This window comes from Eurytemora carolleeae, unplaced genomic scaffold, assembly GCF_000591075.1.
Source record: "Eurytemora carolleeae unplaced genomic scaffold, Eaff_2.0 scaffold93, whole genome shotgun sequence".
Classification (NCBI taxonomy): domain Eukaryota; kingdom Metazoa; phylum Arthropoda; class Copepoda; order Calanoida; family Temoridae; genus Eurytemora; species Eurytemora carolleeae.
The window spans coordinates 356,410-368,550 of NW_019396929.1; the positions used below are offsets into that span (position 1 = coordinate 356,410).

General features: G+C 32.2%; 1 protein-coding gene across 2 annotated transcripts in view; it reads right to left on the bottom strand.

The window, feature by feature from the left end:
• Positions 1-2,424: 2,424 nt before the first annotated feature.
• Positions 2,425-12,141, bottom strand: part of LOC111710238 (uncharacterized) — a 10,865-nt gene continuing 1,148 nt past the window's right edge. For both annotated transcript variants that reach the window (XM_023484299.1, XM_023484300.1), the window contains exons 2-5: positions 10,411-10,501; positions 9,719-10,064; positions 8,667-8,775; positions 2,425-2,817 (exon numbers count right to left, since the gene is read on the bottom strand). In XM_023484299.1, coding sequence (XP_023340067.1) covers positions 2,650-2,817; positions 8,667-8,775; positions 9,719-10,064; positions 10,411-10,486 — 699 coding nt within the window. In that variant the 5' untranslated portion in view covers positions 10,487-10,501 and the 3' untranslated portion in view covers positions 2,425-2,649. The remainder of the gene's footprint in view (positions 2,818-8,666; positions 8,776-9,718; positions 10,065-10,410; positions 10,502-12,141) is intronic.

Genomic DNA, 12,141 nt, shown 5'->3' on the forward strand with positions numbered 1-12,141 from the left:
TACGACATTTTGTTGCAAAGATACATATGGGGTTTGTGGCTAATACAAAAAATGGGGTTTTAAAGAAATTTAAATTCTAGAGACTTTTCCTTTTTACATACTTTCATACATTTGTATATTTAATTAGTAGTGATTACTTTTTAATTTTAATCTTGATTTTTTTGTTCGTTTGTGTCCAATAAATGTTAAAACGGCTGAACCAATCGGGCCAAAATTTTGTGTGAGACGTCACATGTTCCCAGGGAAGATTTATATATGATCAAAATTTCGAAAATTCGCCTCCAAAATAATTCGATTTTTATTAAATGATGAAAAACCACGAAATTTTTTGATAAAATCTACAATTTATTTTTCTGTTTTACAATGTATACAAAGAAAAAATGTTCACATTTGAAATAGAAGATAGGCGCGAAGCGCCCTAAAAGCCTAGTATGTGTTTTGTAAAAAAAATGTCAAGAAATTTCACATTTACTTGTTTTGTAAAATGGGTCTCTATTAAAAAAAATGTATTAGTTGATTGGATTTTTAAAAATCTAATTTCCTACATTACTTCAAAACTAATTGTAATGAAAGGTTTTCTCTTTGTACTCTATAATTCCTTCGTAAACATCTCAAAAAATATTTAGAGTTCATAATATACATATTCTTTTCAGATTATTTTGAATAAAAAGCTGAATCGACATATTTACATTATTCAATTTTCTAGATGTCGTTTTTTTTGACACTTTTTATCACAAACATATTGATAGAAATTTAAACAGAATGTTAAACAGATCGATTAAAGTTTTTACCGCCTTTTGACTAACATTACCGACTTATGATTCACCCAACAGATGGAGGTTAAGTTACTTTACGTCCCTTGGGACAGTTATGTAAAATTACAAACCGTTTTCGGGAAAAAAATTGCGCTTTTTATTTGTTTTGACGACAATTTACTTTAATAATTTTACTTAACAACGGGTTCCCTCAACTAATGTTGTCTACACTCTACAAAACATCCAGAGCGTATTTCAATTCATAATATTTTTGATTCTGATTTTTAGAAATAATATTTTACTGACGCTGGATTTTGAATATTCCTGGAAAATATGAAAATGTCGTCTTCATTGTAAAAAAAATCCTCGAAACAGGAATAAATGTTTTCAAAAGTAACCATCAGATCATAAAAAATAAAACCTATTTTGAAATATCAACTGTAGACGAATGCGGCGAAAAATTATTGATTGTAATATCTGAATGATTTGTTTGGAATTAAATTGATTATTTTACGATCCGTGTTGAATTTGCAACTTTCTGAATTTATTTGGACGCTACGTTCTTCAGCATGAGTCGTTTTTAACAATTTTCTCCTTATAAAGACAACAGATAGAAGTAAGATTTTAGTAGAACGGTCAAAAGCGCTTATTTTTCGCCGTAAGTACCCTATGCCCCTTTTCGCGAACACTCCCTTTAACTTTCCTGTAAAGGAGATGAAAATAATTATAAATTTGCCAAACATTTTGTTTTGAACAAAATTATGCATTCAGTAATTTATATATTCTAGAAAAATCTCTCTGTAAAAGCGACCGAGAAACGACGAAAGAACTTGTCAAAATGTGACATGTATCTCACTGTAAACTAAACAGAAGAAGGTCAAATTTATGCGATATTACTTGGACTTTGTCACCTTGTAGATGTTTTAGTTTGAACTTATGCACACAAATGAAAAAGGCATATTTAGTCGGTTATTAATTGCTAATTCAAAACATCTTTGTTCTTCTTGATTAAACGGTCACTTTGTTCTTCTCAATAGCTCTTTCATAAGATAGTTTATAATTGAAAATACATGCAATTAACTTTAGCTTGACGTCATTTCCTCCTCATTTTTCTCAGAAATATGGTTAAATGACATCTTTGTGACTTATGAATCGGTCAGACTGTTAATTAATCTAGAGATTAATAACAAGAGGAAAAACAAGCCATATTTAATCTGGAGATTAATAAAAAGTAAAGATCAAGCAATGAACTTTATATCAAACATTCTAAAGTTTTCATGCTTCAAAACATTTCAGCTGAAAACTTTTGAATGTGATATCCTTAATCCCGATCTGTTAATTAATCTGGAGATTAAATTCATGAGGAGAACAAGCAATATTTAATCTGGAGATTAAGAAAATCCCGATATCCAACATACTAAAGTTCCCAGCTCTGGTAACTTTTCACCACTTGGCCCAGATTTTGTCCTGTAAATTTCCGTTTTACATTCCTGTGTGCTAATAGCATGAACATGTTGCGTAACCTAAAAAGTTTAACACACTGTACAATGTATTCAGCTTTTATATCAATGTTTTACAAAAGAAAACTGCTGCTCAATCATAAATTTTTTTTTAAATGCATACACTTTTAGCTCAAAAAAAATATGTTACAAAATCCTGAATAAACATATTTGTATTCAATCTTTATTAATACTAGTTGGTAACATTGTAAATTCATGTATACAAAATACTGGTAACTATCAAAATTCATTTAATTTGAGAATTTGAGAAAACTGCCAGAGTTTTTGTAAATTATTATTGTTTTGAAATCTTAATGTTGAATTTGGATCATCTTTAATACACAAACATTGATTTGTGAAATTTTCCCAGCTGGCTTGCGAAATTTTGACGAATTTTAACCCCATCTAGTGAAGAAACTATCAAGTTCCTCTACTGACAGCTGGGTGACCGGCACGCTACGTGTCTCAGCAGCACTGGCGAGGCAGGTCAGATCGGTTGCAGCGGCGCAGCGCAGGCTAGCAGAAGAGAACAAGTAACCCTCAGGACACCGATACAGCAGGGACTTTAATAAATTAGATATACAGGGTGAGTAAAAATTAGCGATGTTTTGAAAAAAAAATTTCGTTTGTTTCGGATTTAAGGATTAAAAAATTAAAATGTAACAAAAACTCCTATGTATTTTCGGAGGATTAATTTAAAGTATTATAGAAATTTTTGACACATTTTAAATTTGTCATATAATAATTTTTATATAAATTTTATGTACAGTGATAACGAGAAAACTCTGAACTAGGAAGACGACTTTATAGCAATACTTAAGTGTATTTGATGATGTTACAGAGCAAATAGTTTTACTAGTCACTTATTAAATCACAAATAAAGTGAAATGGGTTTGTTTACACTGAACCATTGCTGTATTCCATGAATATTGGACTATTTAAAGTCATATATTAAGTCTAAAAGATAATTGAAAGTTGAAATATAATTATCAATAATTTGAAATTGTTCTGTACTATTTTCTCTACCAAGTAACTATAAGACATATGCAGTAGAAACAAAGATGGAAATTTGAAGAATTTATCTCTGTGAATTTAAAACTAGGCTAGTTAAGGATACCTTTGTAAATTGGACATACGACTTTTTACAAATCTAACATAAAGCCAAGATATCGACGGGAGTTAAAAACCTGATTAAAAGTTGAATATCTTGTTAAATCTACAATATGATAGGGTTACAGTGTACACAACATTCTTTCATCACGAAACTAGAAACCTAATTGGAATATATTACAGTGGGAGGGGGGGAGGGATTTGAGATACTATTTTATAGCAACTTACCAGAGGCAAACACTACAAACCAAAATATGCAATGCTTTTAATAAAAAATCGAACAGGATTTTACCAATAACTGCTTTCAAAAGAAAGCTAGAAACAAGTTATTTGAAGTTTTCAATTATACATGTCCAAGGCTATACAATAAAGTATAAGCTAGTTATTGAGTTAAACCAAACCAAAGTCGTTGCGACACTTTAAATTTTTTACGCGGTCTTCAAAACTGAATAACTTTCATTGTTGAATATATTTCATTGCAAATGAACCAAATTTTATTCGATGCTTTGCAGTTTGGGAATAATGAAAATCATATTTGAATCTTATATTGTATCTTCACAATGTACCAGAAACAGTTGAATCCACGATATGCCTTTTATTAAGATATACTTTAGTAGCTCCAACCATGCCCAAATGTGTAAACAATCACTTAAACAACCATCAGTAAAAAGGTTAAACCTGCTTTCCTCAGTTATCTGGCAAAGATATAAATTAAGTTTACAACTGAAGAATTGGAAATCTTTTGGTACAATCATGATATATTGATATATTTCAATTGTCATAAAGAATTTTATTTTAAAAACATGTACTTGGATTGGGACAAGTAACGAACTGTTAAATCAGCGTGAAGGGGGGTGGGGAAAGTGCCGTCTATATTTATTGACATTTTAGAAGTTATACTCCTGCATTCCGATTAGAAAACAGCTCAGGTTTAATGTGAATCGTAAAAGTCGGCACACCCTAAACTATATAAATTAATAATGCCCGGACTCCAACTGAGTCTCCAAATTGGAATGTATATGCAGGGTTTACAAACAAAATAGAATTTGGAATAGAAGTATGTGACCGGGCCGACTTTGAAGTGCCTTTGGGTATCAGCCCTTTGTTTAACGTTGCCATTCGCGTTTTGATTTATAGTTTTGATTTTTAGTTTTGATTTTTAGCTTTGATGTGTAGTTTTGATTTTTAGTTTTGATTTTTAGTTTTGATTTTTAGTTTTGATTTCTATAGTTTTGATTTTTAGTTTTGATCTATAGTTTTGATTTATAGTTTTGATGTATAGTTTTGATTTTTAGTTTTGATCTTTAGTTTTGATTTATAGTTTTGATTTATAGTTTTGATTTTTAGTTTTGATTTGTAGTTTTGATTTATAGTTTTGATTTTTTAGTTTTGATTTTTAGTTTTGATTTTTAGTTTTGATTTATAGTTTACAATATTTAAAATTACAGAATCTACTTTTTAACTCAAAACTCATCCAACGACAAAAAAGTATAAAAGAAAAATATTGAAAATTTATTTTAAATAGGTTAAATTGTGATACAATGTCCCAGCAGGCTGGGATAAGAACCGAATCTCCTTGAACCCTAGATATAAAGATTTAAAATTGTCAAAGTGCGCATTTCTACCTTTGTTTTAATTTTTTTATCGGAACGAGATTTCTTTAAGATAAAAGTGATAAAAAGGCTTGAAGACATTTTGAACTTTTATGAAGGTTATACAAATTTGTTGGACACCCTGTAAATAGACCCTCCCATGTTTCTAAAGAAAGGATGCCAAATTTAAATATGTAAGTCTGACACCTGACAATCAATAAAAACCATTGATGGCTGAGTATATAGATCTGGACAAACAAGATGGTTTAGATAACTAGATGTCGTCTTGCTTCCAATTGTAGAATTGGAAATGCACGAAGCAACATACATTAATCTGCAAAACTCAGTAATTTATAGTTTTTATCAAGTAACCTTACCTAAGCTTATGATAGAGATTCTAACGCTTAAAATGAGGGTCCCATAAAAAGGAGTGCACACTGTACAGTCCCTTTAAAATTTTTTTTTTGTATCTATGTCTTAGATCTGATAGGAACCGAACCTTATTTTAACCCACAACAATTCCTAATCGATGCCATGTTTTGCATATTGTACAAGACCATGTGTTACATCAATTCAGAAATGCTTCACTGATAAAATCTTTTCCAATCATTTTATCTTGTCAAATCTGTATCAAATAATTCAGTTCAAGTATAATTTAGGCTTTTCTATCCTATATAGGCTTATAAACACCAGGGAATAGGAATAAAGGGAAAAGAAATGGCGCTAGTCTGGCATGAGAAAACCGGTCGCACTACTTTGCAGACCAGTACGGTAACCTAACACAGACTCTTTTGGTACAGACACACAAACATGACGTTTCCGCCCCCTGATAAACACAGATTTTTAAAATTTTATTTTAAATGTTCGATTACAAAAACGTTAAAAGGTTCTGGAATCTGCGAAATTCATTACCAAACTTTTCTACAGTAAAAATGAGGTAATATTTTATAGAAATACTTGAAAAATACACATGACTTCAACAAGGAATGGTTTTATATCAAGATTAGACCTAGAGAAGAAATTTATGATTTTCTCTGAAGAAGAAGTAGTCACCAGACTTTTTAAACATCGAAATTAAGAATAATTAAAAATTAATTGGATCCTTGAGACACTTTAAATTGTCTTTAGAGGATTTGTTGAAATTTCCAGTTATCCTTTTTCATTCACAACAGCACCCTTCAAACGTTTATATTATTATTATAAATATGGAATATAGTGACTTTTTCTAGTTTAAAAAGCGTTTAATTTTGACCATGTCCTCCATTGTTTCTTCAGCAGAATCCACCAATCAGTTTTGAAGAATTGAAATAAAAACAATCAATTTTCAAGTAGGAAATATTAATATCTATATATTCAATCTTGACATTACATAGTTCGTGAGGGTACCATTGTAAATCGGACATATCACTCTTTAACTGGTCCCTTTTAACCCTCTATTAGATGGAATAGATTGAAAACCAGGGAGAATTGTCATCCAACCCAATTTGGAGCACACAAAAGGATGCATAGAAGATAATATAGAAGATAATAAAACCTGATGTACCAGGGGAGAGGGGGGGGGGGATTAAATGGGCTAGGTGACTTTGTTTGTTTTAATTACACTACACCCATGCATCTTCACGGCGGTCCAAACATCTATGAAATAGAGAACTTTTTGACCGGGCCGCTGTGGAAGTTTTGCCTGGCCATTTCCATGTGTTTGATTTTACTAACCAACTTATCCTTTTTGTAGCCCTGGACAACTTTATTTCAAACTGTAAAACGTTTGTTTCCCTGGTACCTAGTCCCTAGTCTCTATTCCCTAGTCCCTAGTCCCTAGTTCCCGGTACCTAGTCCCTGGTCCCTAGTCCCTGGTACCTAGTCCCTGGTAACTATTCCCTAGTCCCTAGTTCCCTGTACCTAATCCCTGGTCCCTAGTCCCTAGTCCCTGGTACCTAGTCCCTGGTCCCTATTCCCTAGTCCATAGTCCATAGTCCCTAGTCCCAAGTCCTCTCAAGCGTTGAGATCGTTTTAACAACTGCAGTGCACTTGATTTCTAAGTAAAAATGTGATGAATGATTTCTATCTTTATTTGTTCCAATGTGTCCAGAACTAAAGCGGTGAAAAAAACTGACGATTTGAGAAAAATCAAAAGACCTGTTTTAAAACATGATCAAGGAAAATTCCATCCTTTATTTACGATTTTTGTCATTGTTTTATAAACATAGTTGCTAGCAATCCTAAAAGTCTAACCATTTAATTACTGCACGTCAACCACAATTATCCGCCTATTAATTGGCTTTTCTAAACAGACGACATCACAAATACTTTCCACATTTCTTCACGCAGTATTTAGCTTTAAACATGTATTTTTATCATGTTTTACTCATCCCCGCCCCCTATTTCAAGTCAACAAATTTCGGGCACAACTCTATATAAGCAGCATCACTTGAACATCTAGTGGTTAACAGAAAGCCTGTTTTTCTCGATATAATTGATAAATCTGAAACTCAATCTACATATTTGATGTTTTCTAACTCCTACTCACATAGTCACACACAACCAGGAATAAGAAGTAGACCGTCGAATATTAAAATAAATGGACTAAGGAGTTCATGGATCCATGGACTAATGAATAAAAACAATGGATCAAGGAGTTTCACCTACTAACTCAAATTCATGGACTAAAGAAGAAGAAGTATTAGTCCCCAAACTATTTAAACATCGGAACAAAGGTTAAATAAAGATTAAATGAATCCATGGAATACAGAATGAGAAGTAGTCCCTTGAATTAATAATTCTATAAATCATGGACTAAAGAATAAAATCAATGAATGAGTGTAACCTAATTACTCAAATCCAAGGTATTAATGCAAGGAAAGTTAATTGCGGTCGCGTATACTCGCGTACATATTGAAACAAGAATAGATTAATCAGTGTTCGTTTAGTATCCGAGGAAGATAAAAGAATTTAATTTTGATAATTTTGAAAATTCAGATAATAGTTTCATATGACCAGAATATTTCATAGATTATTTTTGTGAAAATGGATTCCATGTCAGGCCTTGACATCCGTCTTGTGTTTACTTTTCCGCCAAAAGACAGTACACTGCAGTACAAAAAATGCGTATACCTCTAAAATAACTTTCCTTGCATTAGTACCTTGCTCAAATCCATGAACTATAGAATAAGATCTAAGTAGTCCCTGTCTAAAGACTATTTGAACAATGAACTGCGAAGTTTCACCTATTCGCATCAAATCATGCTTTAGACTATGCAATTTCTTTTCTTCTTTTATCTTTCTCTCCAACTATTTAAATTTTTGTCATTCTTTCAAGAATTTATTCAGATTTTTCTTTTCCTGTCACAGACGTTTTGTTTGCTATTGTAATGTTTGAAATATATTAAAAAGTTTTTAAAAGTTTGCTGAGTAAAGCTGAGTAAGCAATGTGAAATTATATAACGCATTAATGAAAATTTTTTTTAAAATTGTTCAAACCCGATGCCAAACTTTTTAAATTTTGAACTTTCCATATTTTAAGGATTATTACTTAATACCAATAAATTAAAATTCTTGTCTGCAGATCATTCATTTCTCCATCATTTTTAATATTATGCAACAAAAATTAATTTTGGGAAGCCGTAACTTATTTCCAATTGGCTAATGGTACATCAGGCAAAGCAGCTGGGAAGATTTATTTAATATCTTTATTCTTTATAGATTACACTTACCTCGAGAATTCTGGAACCTTCTGGGTTTTCTTTACAAAGCCAGAATTTTTGACAGTCCGCGTCGTTACTAACAACTCCCGGCATTTTGCAGTCATATGCGCTTCCAGCACTGAAACAAATCAATCAAGTATTACAGAAGTAGAATTAACAAGGCATAGCGTCACTAAGTAAATAATAGAGCTAAATTTGGAATCAAAATCTCCAGTGGAAACTTTAAATACAGTAGTTAGTCTTTGATTGGTAAAAAAACAGCTCACAGACCACAAAAATACGTATTTAAAATTTAATAAAAAAATCCTTCCTTGTTAACATAATTTAAAAAATTGCTAAAATCTATTAGAAAAAAGTTAATTTCCAATGTTAACAGTATAGTGTACTTTCTCAGTATTTCAAAACTTTTAAAAAAATTTTTTTAAACAATAGGCTTTTGGGGCGAGTAGGGCCCATCTTCTATTTTAACTATTAATTTTGATTCTATTTGTGACCATCTTCCCTTTGTACAATATAAAACAACCAGGTTTTTAGGGCACTTCGCGCCCATCTTCTATTTCAATTGTGAACATGTTCTCTTTGTGTAAAACAAAAACAAAATATTTCGCGGATTTATGAAAAAATTTCGTGGGTTTTCAAAAATCGAATTTTGTTAGAGGCAAATTTTTATAAATTCGATCATCCATTAACCTTCCCTGGGGTCAAGCGAGGTCCTACAAAATGTTGGGCCCGATCGGTTCATCCGTTTTGACGTTTATTTGATGCAAACGGACAAACAAGCAAAATATAAATAGATAACAAAAAAAACTTCGCGAAATCTTTTTTTCGCGCATTTTCAAAATTTAACAAAAATCAAAAACTTTTGGACACAATTTTTTGTAACTTTGAGCACCCATAAACCTTCCCATGGGGTCACGTGACTGTGATTTTGGCCTGGGTTCAGCCGTTTTAACGTTTATTACATACAAACGGACAGACAAACAGACACTTAGACAAGCAATAATACTTAACTTTATCGTAATTAGTATTAGTTTTCATAGAGGGAGGCCTGATATTCATACCTTGGTGTGTAGGGTGCTTCAGTTTCTGCAGAATCTACAGAAACATCTGTCGTGACTTCTTCAATAACTTCTTTTTCGCCTTCAACAGCTTCTTCTTCTTCTACTGGAGCATCTGTAACTGCTACTGTTGTTGCAGGAGCTGCTGTTGGTGGTGGTTGGGTTGAAGTTACAAGCGGGGGAGTTGTTCCACATCCAGGAACAGCCCAAGGCCAGTTGCAAACATCCAGAATGTCATCGAAGACCGTACCGGCCGGGCACATGAACGTGTACTGTTGGTATAGACCGTTTCCCCAGATATCTGTACAACGGTAGAACGTACTGCAGTCAGCAGGGTCAGGGTAGTATCCTGCAATAAGTAAATAAGTACAGTGATCAACCAGAAAACTATGAAATAGGGAGACGACATCATAGCAATACTTAAGTGTATGTAATGCTGTTTAGTAACATATTAAATAATAAATATGACTAATCAAGTTAAATGGGTCTGTTTACAATGAAAAATTGGTGTGTTAAATACTGCACACTAAAAATATATATGAGGAATGTACTTGAATGTTACACTTGCATCTTTATCTGCATAATGTACTTAACTTCTGTAATTTAAAGTGTGTATTTGTAATGTGTATATATGCATATTGCATACTATAAAATCTGCTATATAGTTGCAAAGAGGTCATCTTATAATTCATTACCTATTGCCGTACATGAGTGCTCAGCGTGTACAACAGTACATGAGAGAAAGCAGACAACTGCCAGTAAAATATACATCTTCTGGCCTTATCCCTAAAAACAAAAATGTATAATCAATAAAACATGAATAATGCCTTGACATCATGCATAAACATTTTGAATCTCTTTGGGAACCCAGACTTTCTTGAATACTTAACTTTCTCCATAAATTAAACCCACTCAACTTAGAATTTTTAAATCTCATTTCCGTGGTTATATCGAGTGCCTCAATCAAAATGTAAAGCAGAACGGAAAGGGGTTCTGAAGTTACAACGGCAGCAAAGATTACTACTTAATATTTTTAAATTGGGAAAGAATATCAAAACTCACAAGTCTAACCATTTCTTCTCACTAATTGGAAAAATGTTAAAAAATTTGTTTGTACTATTTCCATTTGTTATTTTTCAAGTCAAGGGATTCATCTAACTATAAGGTGAGGCACATTTATCTATAAAGAGTCATAGTTTTACATCATACAATGGTACTATCTCAGATTTATTATAAAATATTTTATCTTTCTTCAAAATTAAAGAATTTACAAAAGTAAAATATACAATTTTCTATTCGTGATGTAGAAAACTCCTTAATTGATTTTTGATATTGTCTGTCTTGTCTGTCTTGTCTGTCTTGTCTGTCTTGTCTGTCTTGTCTGTCTTGTCTGTCTTGTCTGTCTTGTCTGTCTTGTCCGTCTTACATGAACTATCTGAAACTTCATGCATGATTTATTATCTGAACTAAGGTTCGGTTTGAATATTTTTATCTAATTATACATCAGAATAAAATTAGCCTCGCTGCGGCTACTAATGCTCCAACCGCTGAGATACAGGGTATCCAAAAAAAGCGCAACTGTCAAATTGTTCAGGGGTAAGCAACTCCGGCTGATTACGGAATTACCAAAATTGTAGTTTAAAAATATACTTATTCAAACTTTTTGGACAACCTGTATACAGTGTACAGTAATTTATCATTGATGGCCCATCCTCCATGGAAGTGGTTCAATCATTTTCTTTAAATTCTTTGTAAACGCATTCCGTATACTCCAGATATAGACCACCCACCATTTAATTACTGCACGTCAACCACAATTATCCGCCTATTAATTGGCTTTTCTAAACAGACGACATCACAAATACTTTCCACATTTCTTCACGCAGTATTTAGCTTTAAACATGTATTTTTATCATGTTTTACTCATCGTGCGTCGAAAAATATGAACACTACGTTCTTCGGTATATTAGTCGTTTTAAACAATTTTCTCCTTATAGACGCAACAGATAAAAGTAAGATTATAGTAGCGATCAAAAGCGCTTTTTATCGAATTAAGCCTATACCCCCTTTCATTTTTCGCGAACACTCCCTTTAAGTTCGCATCTAAAATTCCTTTAAATAAATTACAATGACAGTTTTGTTAAAAGGGTTTTTTGTGTCGCTAAACACGTTTTCAAGGGGTGGTGGAATGCAACAGATTTGGTTCATTATCTCTTTTAAACATTATAGGAAGGTCAGTGGACGAGTTGTATTTTCTACATCGTGGAATTTGGAAACATAAAAACATTGCTCAATAAAACTCAAATACAGTGAGCTCCGCTAAACTTGAAACATAAACATTTTACTTTCAGAGAAAATACATCAAAATATGTATTAGGGAAATGTTTTACTTTTATTTCAGTAAAGTTTTAGTTACATCATACAAT